The sequence below is a fragment of the Humulus lupulus genome, chromosome 1 (genome assembly GCF_963169125.1).
Source record: "Humulus lupulus chromosome 1, drHumLupu1.1, whole genome shotgun sequence".
Lineage (NCBI taxonomy): Eukaryota > Viridiplantae > Streptophyta > Magnoliopsida > Rosales > Cannabaceae > Humulus > Humulus lupulus.
This window is the reverse complement of record NC_084793.1, coordinates 306326994-306342321: the sequence shown is the minus strand read 5'-3', so window position 1 is coordinate 306342321 and position 15328 is coordinate 306326994. Positions and strand designations below refer to the sequence as shown.

At 34.9% G+C, this 15328-nt stretch overlaps 2 protein-coding genes across 2 annotated transcripts; both read right to left on the bottom strand.

The window, feature by feature from the left end:
- Nucleotides 1-3612: 3612 nt before the first annotated feature.
- LOC133781163 (linoleate 13S-lipoxygenase 2-1, chloroplastic-like) lies at nucleotides 3613-4453 on the bottom strand. Its single transcript, XM_062220287.1, has 2 exons — nucleotides 4293-4453; nucleotides 3613-3853 (listed from the first exon to the last, which is right to left on the bottom strand). The coding sequence occupies exons 1-2, from the start codon at nucleotides 4451-4453 to the stop codon at nucleotides 3613-3615; spliced, it is 402 nt and encodes a 133-aa protein (XP_062076271.1).
- A 649-nt stretch (nucleotides 4454-5102) lies between these two features.
- Nucleotides 5103-6688, bottom strand: LOC133812695 (peroxidase 72-like). The gene is made up of 4 exons (XM_062246492.1): nucleotides 6352-6688; nucleotides 6071-6262; nucleotides 5816-5981; nucleotides 5103-5725 (listed from the first exon to the last, which is right to left on the bottom strand). Exons 1-4 carry the CDS (start codon nucleotides 6577-6579, stop codon nucleotides 5310-5312), a joined length of 1002 nt encoding a protein of 333 aa, XP_062102476.1. The 5' UTR covers nucleotides 6580-6688; the 3' UTR covers nucleotides 5103-5309.
- Nucleotides 6689-15328: the final 8640 nt, after the last annotated feature.

Genomic DNA, 15328 nt, shown 5'->3' with positions numbered 1-15328 from the left:
TCAGAATTTTCTGAAAATTTGCAGGATGCTCTAAATAGCTACAATATACACGTTCATAAAAAAAGGTCGCGCAAAAAACTATTCACGGATCAATAAATACTGAAAACCCTACTAATAAGGCTTAAAATGAAGCCCATATATATATATATATATGCATACCCTTTTAATTTTCAAATCCTCCCAATCAAAAAACATGGTAATAAATTATAGGTGGTATTCGTTGTGTGTGTCGGGACATAGAGAAAAAAACAATTCTACAACAAGATAAAGAAGAATATTGATTAGGTTAATCTTAAAAAAAATATATAAAAAATAGTAACTATAAATTAAAAAAATCTTGGTGGGGTAGGAGAGCTACTAAGTGCTCCTTTTTAGGCTCTATTTCTTCAATTGCAAGAGAGTATGACTTCATTTGCAAGAGAAAGATTAAGAGAATATTAATTAGCATCTTTTCATTGTTCATACTTACCATTGGATTTTGATAATCATTTGATTGACTTAATCGTTTTTTTAAATGCAAACAAGTTTCACGACAAAATTAACATCTAATTAATTATCATTTCCATGCAACACGTAGTAGAAACACTTGTATAATATAATCTCAATCTTTGGCATATCAACTCGAAAGGTTAAAATAAAATTTAGTCAAATAATTTACACTCAATTGTTAATTTAATTTAGGACATATATAAATATATATATATATATATATATTTATAGGATGCCGCCCCTAGCTTTTCAAAGGTCTATAGCAAATTTTTTAAATGGGGGTATTTTTTATTTTTGAAGATCAACCTTTTTAAATAGGGTTTATATTTTTTAAATTATGAGTTTTGTCTTATTACTTGTTTATCTTGTGTTTTGATGAATTAATTTTTGGACTGTGTTTTCTAAAATAGTTCAAATAGACCCCTAAATCTGATTTTGATCAAAGTTTTTTTTAATTAAAATCACACATAATTCATCAAACTAACAACTCAGAACAAAAATACAGTCATTCTGCCTAAGAACTGTGTTGTTATATTCAATTTTTTGTTCATCAAAATCAGGTTTATGTGCATATTTGAATTATTTTACAAAACACAGGGTCAAAAAAATAATTTGTCAAAATACATGGTCCAAACAGGTAATGAGACAAAACACATGGTCTAAAAATGTATAAACACTTTTAAATATTAGATATATTGTTGAAAGATAATAAAATACACTAACATTTTTTCGAGTAAAATTATATATCTCTTCTATATAACGGAAATTCTTATTTTTAACGGTTTGTTTTGTTAACTTTAACGGAATATTCTAAATACTTAACAGAATATACTTTTAAAATTAACTAAAATTAGGTATTTATTGATTATATTAATATAAATTCAAATATTATAAAATATCATTATTATATTAATATTTAATATAAGACTACATATATATAATGATTACTAGATATAAGCAACGTGCAATATTCACGTTTACTTAGTTTTATTTATAGAATTTATTAATTATTTTTATTAATTTGAGAGTGACAACAAAATATTATATATTATATGTTTAATATAATATTAAATATTATACGTGGATTTTAAATTTAAGTTTTTTGCTAGTTTAAAAAAAAAAACAATTTGTTGCTAATTCACAGTAGATTGTATTATTTAATAAAAATAATTAATAAATTTTATAAATAAAACTAAATAAATATGCATATTACATGTTGCTTGTATCTAGTATTATTATAATAATGATATTTTATAACATTTGAATTTATATTAATATAATTAATAAATATCTAATGATATTTTATAATATTTAAATTTATATTAATATAATTAATAAATATTTAATTTTAATTGATTTTAAAAGGAGATGTTTACATAAAAATGGGAAAAATATATATAGTTTTAAATTTATGGGAAAAAAATAATTGTACAAAATATGGTAAGTTTTGGAAAAAAAAAGTTTAAAATATGGTAAATAAATTACCATAAACTTAATTCTCTTATTTTCTCTTCTCTTCTCACGATCTCTCTCTCTTCTTCTCATTTCTTTCTTTCTCCTCCCTCATTTCTTATTTTCTTTCTCACGATCTCTCCTCAGATTTCTTTCGGCGATGCTACCTCCGCCGCTGCCTCCGACGACGACGAACTGGTTTTTCTTCTTCTTCTTCTTTCTTTCTTTCTTCTTATTCTTCTTATTCTTCTTCTTCTTATTCGGTCTTTCTTATTCTTCTTTTTCTTTCTTCAAATCTAGTTTTATTCTTTTTCTTCTTTTTCACATCTGATTTTGAACTTCATATTTGATTTTTCTAGGTTTTTTTTTTCTAAATCTGTTTAAGTAACCAGGTACTTGACTTCATATTTGATTTTTATGGATTTTTTTTTTGTCTAAATCTGTTTAAGTAACCAGGTACTTGACTTCATATTTGATTTGATTTAAGAAATGTACTTAAGAAAAGTTGACTGCTATTATTTAATGTAGACTAGGGTAGTATAAGAAGCTAGGTAGTTGAATATTTTAGGGTGTTAAAAGCTTAGGTTAGCTGATTAGTTTTTTTGGTTGAAAAGGGCAAAAGTTGTCAAAAGGTTCTTCCCTGTGATGTTTAGATCAATTGGATATAGGTTTAGCAGCCAAACGTTCATCAAATAAGGTTCTAACATAAATATTTATGTGTTTATTAATTATTTAAAGAAATAGAACTAGAACGTTTGCTCAAAAAATGTATCCATAGGTTTACAAAAATTATTCAGAATACAAGTACAAGAAATAAAAAAACAAGCAAACAAAACTTTTGATTTTTCTGGGTTTTTTTTTCCAAATCTGTTTAAGTAACCAGGTACCATGACGCCTGATTAATTTTCTTCATATATGATTTTTTTTAGACCTATGAGTAACCAGTTACGATAACGATTAATTTAGATTCTTTTGTTTAGATTTGATTTTGTTTTTACACTTGACTAAGTAACCAGGTACCATAGCAATTGGTTTTTTTTTTAGATTTGATTTTTTTTTCAAATCTCGCTGTAACCAGTTACGATTATGATTAGTTTAGATTTTCTGTTTGAATCTTATTTTTTTCCAAGTCTAGCTAAGTAATCATTTACCAATGCAACTGTCTCTGTTTTTTTTTTTTCATTTTTTTTCAGACCTAGTTGTAACCAGTTGCTTTCAAGATCAATTTAGTTTATTTTTTTCATATCATTTTTTTTTCTTCCAAATCTCACTGAGTAACCAGTTACAATTCAGTTGATATTTTGATAATGGTACATTACTTAAAAAAATAAAAATTATTTTTATAGTTGTAACCAGTTACTATAACACCTCTTAAATAATAAAACTAATTTTTATAGTTGTAACCGGTTACCACACATCATTAAAAAAAAAATTAGACAGTGGCATACGATTATTATCACAAAAAAAATCAAAATTGTTTTGATGTGAATCTTGATGATGCCACACCAGCAAACGATGACTGCAGAATCGGTTAACTTCTTCTTCTATAGAAATCTATGCATATATATATATATATATGTGTATGTTACAGATTGAGCCCATAAAATGTGAAGCTTATAACAAGAAAAATATGATAAAATAATCAAATCTATGAAAATAGATAATGAAAATTTAGGAATAATAACCGGCGTAAGCATACTGTCCGAAGTTGACAGCTGCGTGGTGAGCGGAGGTTGTCCATGCTATGTTGGTGACGATGTCTATGAGGTCTTGCTTCGTCTTTAGGTCCGGCCACCCGGGTGCGTCCTTCTTGTCAGCATGACCTACGGTTCTGATCTCAGTCCACCACGCTTGTAGCTCTTCGTCACGCTCTACCTCGCTTGAGCTAGCATATAGTAATGGTTCACGTAGTCTGTGACCCATTGTTTGATAGAGCTCCATATGAGAAGACCATCATTGGCATAAGGGTAATCTTCAATTATTAACCTTAGACCATGTTCACTATTCTTGTCCTCAACAGCCATTCCTTTACAAATAATAATGAGGCCATTATTGATTTGTTTCTTTATTTGTTTATATGATGTAAATAATAATAAGGTACATATAAACCCCAAGAGGTAGCTCAAGTGGTAAGGGCGAACTTGAGGATCTACCCATCCCAGGTTCGATTCCCCACGAGCGTCTAAAAACCTTCTTGGGGCCACTGGGGCAGTCTCCGGTCGAAAAAAATACCCTTTGGGGCCAATGTGCCACTTGGGGTTAGCGCCAGGACCTCGAGGGATTAGTGGGGGTGGGCCCCTGATACCCTCGGTTACCAAAAAAAATAAATAATAATAATAAGGTACATATACCTATTGATTAGGTCAGTTGGCAATACCTGTAGGTCAAATCGCCATTGTTTGTCATAGATAACAGAGCTCAACTCCATAGAATATTTTCCTGGCGCAAATGCTGTTTCAATGACACCACCTGCATTAATCAAACTTTCTCGAGCAAGAGTGTTAATCTCCATTGTGTATCTGAAATGTGGCTTCAACAATCTATGGATAGGAATAGGATGCATAGCACTGAGCTGTAAAAGATAAATTTAGGAATAATAATAAACTATGAAAATAGATGATGAAAATAAATTTAGGAATATGTCTTAGTTTTTTCTTTCAAAGAATTATATAAAAAAATATTTTATCAAATATAAATGATAAAAATTAACACAAATAGATTAAAATTATTTCAAAATATATCAAAAATAGGTACTAAAAAATAATAAAAGATAAAATATGGTATACAAATAAAGTTTTACAAATATATGGGAAAAAAAATTCCATAAAAATGTAAACAAAAAAAATATGCCATAAAAAACTTTAAAAAAAAACTGTCATATTTTTCAAAGTTTATAAAAAAATCTCATATTTGGTGTAATTTCCTCTTTTAAAAGTATATTCTATTATATATTTGGAATATTTCGTTAAAGTTAACTAAAGAAACCGTTAAAACAAAAAAAAAATTATGTTATTTATACTAGAAGAGATATTGATGATTTCAAAGTTAATTAGTCGTTATTTAAAATAATATGATAATGCTAGCTAATTCTTTCTATTTTTATATATTGATTATAAAAAAATAATTATAAAAATTCAACTAAGCTTCAAAAAATTGAATGCTAAAATGAAGTCTTTATATTTATTATCTCAAAAAGAAAATGGAGGTCTCCTTAAAGTTGGAGCACTCGCAACAATAAATTATGTAAAAATATATTTCTTCAAGATATAAAGAAAAATGATCAAAGAACACTCCATCAGTAGTGTCTTCTGTAACTTAAAAAAACACAATAGATGTCATTTCATCAACTTCTCCACTTATATAGTGATTTAGTAACTGTTGATCCTTCTGCAATTCTTTCTGATCTCTCCCCTTGACCCAGTCAATGGAGAAATATTTCCCATCTTAACCATTGACTTGGCAAAGTGCTCAAAGAAGAGCTCATTGTTCTCAGCATACTGAATCACCAAGTTCTTGGAGGCTTCACTACTGGTCACAAGAACTTGATCAGAGCTCAAAAGACCCTTTGAGGCCAACAAGTTCTTGTAGTAGGTGTTGTCAAACTTGGTTGGGCTAACAAAGTCCAAGAAGAACAGGTTCTGGTCTGAGCCGGATCTCGGGCACCGGTTTCTCAGCTCTGCAGCATAGCTTGGGTGAAGGGTGTAGTCTGGTCTGCCATTGCCTGTTTGGTTGTAAAGTCTCTGCCTGAAGCTGGTGCAACGAGAATCTCCGATGGTGTGGCTTCCTGCAACATTGTTATTATAACTATGTTATGACCAACTAAGTAGAAAAAGACAGTTGAAAAAAGAGAATAAAAGTAGTGAACAAAGTGTACCAGAGAGAGCAACAAGATCAACCAAGTCAAGTCCTTGGCGTTTGAACTTGGTGAGAATGGTTTGGAAAGTGTTGTTTGGAGCTGGGATATCGTTGTTTGAGCCACTTAAGCTTGCTCCTCTGGCATCTCTTCTTCCAAGAGGGACTTCCCAGTTGGGTCCACCACTCTGTAAAAATCATACCAAAGCCACTCACCTAGTCAATATTGGTTATGCCAAAACATTACAAGGTCACACAAGTTAGTGTATTGACTTACGATAACAGTAGAATCTCTAGCAGCCAAAGCCAAAATATCAGCACAAGATACAGTGTTGGGACACTCCCTCTCAAGTGCAGCCTTAATCTCATCGAGTACTTCGAATCCTCTAGCTGAATTCTTGTTCGGGTTGGACCTTTTCTCGGTCACTATGTTCCCATTGCTGTCGAGCAACAAAGATGCATCACAGCCCTGAAAAAAAGTAGATGAAAGTATTTGAATAATTATAGTAATCATATAGTACTAGCAGCAAGGCTTTTAGTTCATTCGATCATATTTACCTTAACAAAACAATCATGAAAGTGCAGCCTAAGCAAGGAAGCAGCCATGCGAGCCTCTCTAGCTACAGCCATGGCTACAACTGACTTGACAATCTCCTGAGCTCTGGGGCATGAGTGGTCGTAAAACTGCGGGTACAGATAACCGCCTTGATACTTGTTACACAAGCAAAGTGGGGTAAAAGCAAGGAGAGAAAGAACTAAGAGGTAGCTCAAAGATTGCTGAGCCATAATGTTTGTTCTCTCAATCAAAACTCTCTAAGGACACAAAAGAAACACTTGGTATCTTTTTGTTTTTTGTAAGACGAGAGAAGAAGATCACAAGACTTGGTTTGATGGTATTGAAGGGAACCTTAAAGGGTATTTATAGGACTGAGTTTGTGGAATAAGTCTATGAAGATATATTAAAAAAAGAGAACAAAGCTGGAGTTGTTAGATAGCTAAGTTTAACTTTACACTAATATGGCATAACGATACAAAGATTAAAGCAGGTTAGAGTTGGTAGAAATTTCCATGCTTAAGGTGTACTAGTCCATAATGATGTCTAAACCAATGAAACAAACAATCTTTCTAATAATTTTTTAAATTTACAAGATTGGTGGAAGAGCTCCAAGGTAATTTCATGAAGCAAACTAACTTGAAACTAAAGTATCCAATTGCAGAAAGTTCTTGGTAAATAACACCAAGTCTATTGGTACTATCATTTTGAGCAAGAAACGAGAAAAAGTCTAACAACAATTGAGCAATAATAGAAGGTTTTATGTATACGAAGTTTTATGATTGTTTGAATTTTTACGAGGGTTAAGTTGTGAGGTTCTATCTAAAAACCAATCAGTGTTTTTTCGCACTATGCAGATCTCAGATCTCAAATGTTTTTTTGCACTGTGCAGATCTCGTGCGGCTTGGGTCACTCTTTTGGATCTATGTGGATCGATTGTCCGCTAGAGAATTGACTTTTGATACTATGACAAGAATCATGAGGCTTCATCTAAAAATCAATTGGTAATTAGTAGAGTTACAATTGTTCTTATTAATGGTTCAATATTCTTACGATTATTCCATATGTGACTCAATAGTCTAATAATATGAAATGTACCAAAGAACCTTTTTTTTCAGCTCAATCTTGAATTACCTGATCACAAGTGGCTTATTTTTTTTTTCAGCTCGTTTATTTTTTTTTTGGATCTCAAGTATCTTTTCGCACTATGCGGATCTCAGATCTCAAGTGTCTTTTTGCACTATGCAGATTTCGTGCGGGTTAGCTCACTCTTTTGGATCGGTGTGGATCAAATGCCCGCTAGAGAATTAGATTTTGATACCATGACAAGAATCATGAGACTCTATCTAAAAATCAATTAATTATTAGTGGAATTACACATGTTTTTATTAATAGTTTAATCTTCTTACACTTATTACGTGAGACTCGAAAGTCTAATGATATGAAAGGGACCAAAAAACTTTTTGTGACAAGTATTATGTTATTATTTCATGTTTTACCAGTTCCATTCCATGAGTTTGAAAACCAATTAAATAGTCAAACCTTATAAAAGGTCCCCCAGTGGGAGTAGACTCACCTGCTCTGTTGACAAAAAAAAATATAATCATAAATGATTGACTAGGAAAATGCCTACCGTATGTAGTACCTGGAATCCTCATTTGAATATGTAAAGATATATGTATAAATATATAGATATGTTTATATTCAATAATATTATTGAGGCAGCTGTATAAAAGATTGTAGAAAGATTGAAACAATCATATACTTCCAAAACCTTTTTCTTTTTACTTTAAATTCGAGTCATTGATCGAGTTAATTTATTATTTTGTCAAACAAGAGGGTGATTTTACTTTGTGTTATTCGTAAGCAAAATGCCTATGGACCTCGTCATAATAATATAGCTAGGTTTAGTAGTACAATAAGACAAAGTAAATTATGACTTGTGAGCTTACGCACTTTTCAATTATCTCATTTCCTATGTTATGAATGTTCCAAACTATTGTAAAACAAAAGCTCACGTTTAATCAATAAATAGAAAGTTAACAAAATTTATTAGTAAATAAAAATTGATAAATATTAAGTTTGTTTTGCTGGGACGGTTCAATTCTGCGGTCTTAAGTTGTTTTGTTTAAAATTTTGGGGTAAATTTGTCTTATATCAATTTAGTTTATTTCTTAGTGATTCATATTCGGGCTTTGTATATTTTTTTGGAAAAACAATTAGCTTGTTGGTTAGAAATAGTTCACCTGCTTATATTTCTTTATTTGTGTTATTTCACTTATAAAATTTAAGATTTCACGAAGAAATCAAGAAAACAAGAAGAAAAGAATTGAAGAACAAAGCCTCAGAACAATGCTTGCTAATTACAAAGTATTGTGAGGTAGAAAGTTGTATTTATATACATCAAGGCTCATACAAGTGTGAAGCAATCTGTTATTACAGTTACAAAGCATAAAACTAAAATAACAAAATTGGAGCCTAAGCCAACTAATTTTCTAACTAACTAGCTGTTGGTTATCATCCCCCCTCAAACAAAAATGGGTGTTTATGTAACGCCCCAAACTCCAGGGACCGTTACGGTGTGCCTTGTAAATAGTGCTAAACTCGCTAATCGAGTCATTTGGCCAAATCGTGATCTAGGTATGATTAGTGATTTAGGGTTTAAAAACTTTTGTTAGGATGTAACGTTTCACTAGAATGTTTAGTATATACATTGGGATCCCGAAAATATAATTTCAGAGTTTATTACAGAAAATATTTACAACAGGCCGTTCTAAGTGGCAAAACAGGGTTCAACCCTAGCTCCACTTTAAACCTCGGCCGTGGCGGACGAGCAGCCGCATATGTACACGTCATCACCTAAGCTCTCAAACTCAAGGATGGTCTAGCTTCCTCTTGCCTTTACCTGCACCACATAGCACCCGTGAGCCGAAGCCCAGCAAGAAAACATAACACTATACATAAACATTATCAAATGATTATCATTATAATCACACTGAGCGTAAAGCTTTCAAACCAGTGAGTGAACATCACACGATTCAAGAGGGAGAGTGGCTGCTAGGTAAGCCACTAGCCTCCAAGTTCTTATTTCATTCATCGACCCTCAAGGTCGGTTTGGCATTAATGCTCTTTGAGTCATTCAATGCTGATGGTCGATTAGATCTAATCTCTGTTAGCTTGCGTGATCCACGCTAAGGCCGTTCTGGCTGATAAGTCAGCGCTATGTGACCAGTGTCCAGTATCACTGCCGAACCTGACTAATAAGTCACAGCTTCACAGCTGATGCTAACACCTTTGCCAATTATGACTGACGAGTCAGTGCAACGTGACCAGTGCCCAGTACCATTGCCGAACCTGACTAATAAGTCACAGCTTCACAGTTGATACTAGTCCCTTTGCCAAATCTGACTAATTAGTCAGTACCATGCACAAGTAAGCAATGCTATCAATATGTATCATATGCCAGTTATCCAAGAATAGGGCATTCAGCATGCTTACTAAACAGTTGCTAGCATAATCATGATCATGCACAAACCCAGAGACTCAAGCTCTGACCAATCTCATATTCATCATTCATGGCATGCCCTAATCATATGTTTCTTGTGCATCACATGCATCACACTTAATCGTCCAGCATGCCTCAATAATAATCATATGCAAATAGGCAAGATTGCCATACATTCATTATGCTATCAATGTTTACATTTAAACATCCAACATGCATCAATCACAGCCATGCATGTCACATATGGGGTGCAGTTCTCTTACCTTGGGTTCGAGCGAGAATTAATAAAAGAAACGACATTTAAGAACGATCAACCTTTAAGCCCCTTAGCGGTCACCTAGTCATAACCAAATATAAAACCTTATCAAAATGAGTAATTAAATACTTCCAAACCCAACTCAAGCATCCGGAAGATCGAATCCCACTCAACTAAGTAGTAGGATCGATTCTAGGCCCTTAGAGTAAGTTTCCATCACAAAAACACATTTTTGGGCAATTTTTCCCTTAAGGGTCGCGGCCCTACATGGACCATGCCGCGGCCCGCCCCCCTGACAAAGCCTCCACCACCTTCTTCAAGCTAGGGCCGCGGCGCCCAAGAACAAGGCCGCAGCCCAACTTCGCACCAGCCATTTTTCTTCGTTTTTCCATTTTTAAAACCTTCCAAAAACCCATCTAAACATCTCCAAATCACCAAATCAAAGTTACCAAACTTCCCAATGGTCCAAAACCACCAAAACCTGAAGCTCAAACCAACCAAAAACTCAACAATTGCCAAAGTCCAATTCTAAGCGTAAAAACTTAAGAAACTCAAACCTTAACTCAAAAACAGAGCACACCATTAAATTCATAACTGGAACTCACCTCAAACACGGTTTTGAATCCCCTTTAATGGTTGTGACAAGTTCCCTAGCTTCCCCCTTTGATCTCCAAGCTTAACTCCTCAAGGTGGCTCTCAAAATTCAAAGAGAAGGATGAAGGAAAGTTTGTACGGGAGAGAAAGGAAGAAAGGATGAGGTTGGCTCTGTTTTATTCTGTTTCCACAGCCTTCTAAAACTCCCTTAGGCTGATATAAATCCTTAAGGTCAAAAGACCATAATGCCCCTAAGCCAAATAAACCCCTCTAAAAGCTTCCGAAGGTAAAACCGTCCTTACCCGCCTATCTCGTTAATTATAATTAACGCTCTCCAATTCCCGCTATTCTCAATATTCCCAAATACCAATAAATCATATCTCATTACCCTTTAATTCCCGGTAATGTTCTAATCATTAAATTCACCCCGAGACTCACCCCGAGCCTCGGACTTAAACCCGTTATGACTAGACCGAACACTTACATCTCATGATCGTCTCATGTCGAAAAGCTCAAACCAATCCACCTTATAATGTGGCTATATTAATTAATCACAACCATGCACCCAAAATACACAATTACGCCCACAGTGGCCAAATTACCAAAATACCCTTATAATAATAAATACGCCCATATGCATGCATTTACCATCATATAATAATATAATTCATGTAAACATGCATATATTCATTAATTACTATAATAAATCAATTATGGCCCTCCCGGCCTCCTAATCAATGTCCTAAACCTTATTAGGAAATTTGGGGCATTACAGTTTACAACTTTGAGTTTGATCTTAAGATATTGAAATCTGTCCTTAGGTAGAGACTTAGTAAGAACATCCGCAATCTGATCAACAAAGGGCACATATCGAACCGAGATTTTATGTCGCAAAATCTTATCGCGCACAAAGTGAAGATCAATTTCAATATGCTTGCATCTGGCATGGAAAACCGGGTTAGCAGCTGCACCTTGATTATCAACCCATATAATTAGAATGTCTTCAAGTGTAATTTGAAGTTCAGTTAGGAGGGAGAGAAGCCACTTGAGTTCTGCTGCAATATTAGCCAGAGCACGAAATTCTGATTCTGTTGATGATCTAGCAACTACTTGCTGCTTTTTAGCTGACCAAGAGATGAGATTTGGTCCAAAAAATATAGCATACCCACTTGTTGAACGCCTGTCATCAAGGCAACTGGCCCAATCAGAATCTGAGTAGGCCAAAAGAGATAGCCTAGAAACTGGTCGAAGCAAAAGTCCTTCAGACAGTGTGCCTTTCAAATATCTCAGCAGCCTTTTAAAAGCTTCCCAATGTACACTAGTAGAAGCATGAATGAACTGAGATAGCTTGTTTATAATGAAGGCAACATCGGGCCTTGTGAGAGTCAAATACTGCAGTGCCCCTAATGTACTTCTGTAAAGTGTTTTGTCTTCAAATGGAGTACCTTCAGACAGAGAAAGTTTGTGAGTTGTGCTAGTAGGACAGGAACATGGTTTGGCACCTTCTAACTAAACTTTGACCAATAGATCAATTATGTATTTGCTCTGAGATAAGTACATGCCATCTGAATCTCTATGAATCTCAACACCTAGAAAATAATGCACCTGGCCAAGATCTTTTAGTTGAAAGAAGGTGTTCAAATCAACAATAAGTTTTGTAATAAGCTGAGTATTAGGACCAGTTATGAGGATGTCATCTACATAAACAAGTAGAATGACTAAGTTGTGAGCAGTACCAAAGATGAACAATGAAGAATCTGCCCTTGAAGCTGTAAAACCCCAGGCAACCAAAGTTGTTTTGAGCTTATCATTCCAGGCTCTAAGGGCCTGCTTAAGACCATAGATGGATTTATGTAAATGACACACATGATTGGGTTTGGATGGATCTTCAAACCCTTTTGGTTGAGTCATATAAACAGTCTCTTGAAGATTGCCATTAAGAAAGGCATTGGACACATCAAGTTGTCTAACCTCCCAGTTGAATGTCACGGCTAAAGTGAGAACCATTCTCACTGTTACTGGTTTAACTACAGGGCTGAAGGTTTCTGCATAGTCAATGCCAGGTGCTTGTAAATAACCTTTGGCAACCAGTCTTGATTTGAGCCTATCAATGCTGCCATCTGACTTGAGTTTAATTCGATGAACCCATTTGTTATCTATCAGATGCATGTGAGGCTCATATGGTACAAGTGTCCAAGTTCCATTAGCTTTGAGAGCAGTGAATTCAGTGTTCATTGCAGCATTCCAGGCAGGGTCATTAAGAGCTGCTTTCAGGGACTTTGGTTCACGAGGCAGAAGAGACTCAGCTAGTTTGTGTTTGGTCGACAAATAAGCTTTAGGCTTGTATATACCATGCTGGGACCTGGTTGTCATGGTGTGAGTCCTTGGTGGTGCTGCAGCATTAGGAATAGCAGAGGTGGAAGAAGCTGCAGAATTAGTTGCAGCTGCATGTACTAGTGAAATAGAGGTTCTGCTATCAGTGGAGTGAGGTAATTGAGATGAATCAGGGGATGCATTAGATGCATCTGAGGAAGATGAGTCCTGTGCAGATACTGAGTTGGGAACAGCAGCTTGTGGAGTTGATGAGGTTTGAGACTCAGATACAACAGCAGAAGACACAACATCATGAGTACCAGTATGAACATCAGTGGTAAAAAACTGAGCAGTTGGAAAAGAGGTTGAATGAATAGGGGGTACCTGTTGAGTGCTGCACTTGGAAGAGGCAGGAAAATAAGTCTCATTAAAGACTACATTTCTGGCGATAAAGAGTCTGCCTTCACCATTTTCACAGAGATATCATTTGTGGTTTAAAGAGTATCCCAAAAAGATGCATTCCTCAGATCTGAACTCCAGCTTATGATGAGCATAAGGACGTAAGTGGGGAAAGCAAGCACACCCAAAGGGCTTCAAGATAGTATAATCGGGCTGTTGTTGAAACAGACACTCATAAGGACTCACGTTTCCAATAACAAGAGTGGGCAATCCGTTAATGGAGTAAATAGCACATTGAAAAGCATGCCACCAATAGCTCATATCCAAACCTGAGTGAGCAAGCAAAGTTAAACCAGTTTCTGTCACATGTTTGTGCTTCCTTTCAACCCTTCCATTCTGTTCATGTGTGTGAGGACATGACAGTTGAAATTTAATGCCTTGATCCTTTAAAAACTTCTCAAATGGTCTGTATTCACCCCCTTCATCTGCTTGCACACTTTTAATAGGCAGATTAAACTGCTTTTCAACCAAACTTTTAAAACTGATAAAGACTTCAAAGGCTTGAGATTTCAAAGTTAATGGACAAATCCAAGAAAACTTGCTGTAATCATCAAGAAACAGGATGTAATACTTGTAGTTGTCTTTAGACACAACATGTGATGGACCCCAAAGATCAGTATGAATAAGTTCAAGAGGTTGAGATGCCCTTTTTGATGACAAGGAAAATGGGAGTTTGTGACTCTTACCTAACTGACAAGCATTACAGAATTTTAGGCGTTTAAGGGAGTGAGAGATGTTGGATTGAGATAGAATTCTACTTAGAGTGGCAGGTGCTGGATGACCTAATTTGCAATGCCACAGATTGATATCATTATGTAAAGTAGTGTTAAGAACAGTAGGAGATAAAGAACCAACATGAGTGGAAGTACTGTCTTTATTGAAGGAAAATTGATTACATGGAGAAACTGCAGAAGCAGTTTGAGTACAATTATTATTACATTGAATTGACTCATTACAATGATTAAAGGTGGATGTGGCAAGATGACACTCTAAGGAGTGTTGAGACAGATTGGAGCTATCATCTCCTAGCAGGTACAAGTCATCCTTGAGCTTCCCTTTGAGCAGGACAGCACCCGATTGTTTGTCCTTGACAAAACAGCAAGATTTATGAAATTCTAGGAAAACATCATTATCTTTGGTTAATTTGGAGACACTGACTAAATTTTTGGTAATAGAAGGGACATGCAACACAGAATTCAATTGTAAAGGATTAATTGAATTGGGAGAAAGAGTTGCTTTACCAACATGAGAGATGATTAATTTCTTACCATCACCAACTGCAACAGATTCTTGGCCAGTGTAAGGAGTGGCTGAGTCAAGATTTTCCATTGCAAAAGCTACATGATTTGTGGCTCCAGTGTCGACACACCACCCGACATCATCTCCAAAATCAGGAAGGAATTGTGTGACATGGGTTTGAGGATCATAGTCTCGCTGGTGTTCTGTGAGATTTACTTGGGGTTGAGAGGAAGCTGGTTTTGGTGTAACCCAGTTTCGATCAAACCTGTAATGACAGGTTGTTGCAGTGTGCCCATATTTCAGACAGAGTTGAAACAAGGGCCTATTGGTGTTAGATGAGCGAGCATAGCTGCGAGGGGGCAATCTTGATGAATTCTTCGAAAAGGAACCTCTGCCAGTTTGAACTTGAGGTCAATAAGGACCATTTCTTGAACCAAATGTAAGATTTGCAGACATTTTGGTGGAGAGATTCATCATTGAAGTGTGTCGTTCAAGACGCGTTTCATGAGACATGAGAAGAGCTTGAACTTCTTCAAGAGTTAAGACATCACTTCGAGAAGTAATTCCAGAAACCACACGATCAAACTTCAGTCCCAGTCCATTGCGAAGATGAAGA

Bases quoted from the DNA above. Each gene is read 5' to 3' on its own strand.
- LOC133781163 (XM_062220287.1), bottom strand. From the start codon at position 4,453: ATGGAGATTAACACTCTTGCTCGAGAAAGTTTGATTAATGCAGGTGGT. The intron at 3,854-4,292 runs GTATATGTACCT...AATGGGTCACAG, and splicing joins CCAACTGACCTAATCAATAG to ACTACGTGAACCATTACTAT.
- LOC133812695 (XM_062246492.1), bottom strand. From the start codon at position 6,579: ATGGCTCAGCAATCTTTGAGCTACCTCTTAGTTCTTTCTCTCCTTGCT. The intron at 6,263-6,351 runs GTAAATATGATC...ACTTTTTTTCAG, and splicing joins TTCATGATTGTTTTGTTAAG to GGCTGTGATGCATCTTTGTT. The intron at 5,982-6,070 runs GTAAGTCAATAC...TGATTTTTACAG, and splicing joins CTAGAGATTCTACTGTTATC to AGTGGTGGACCCAACTGGGA.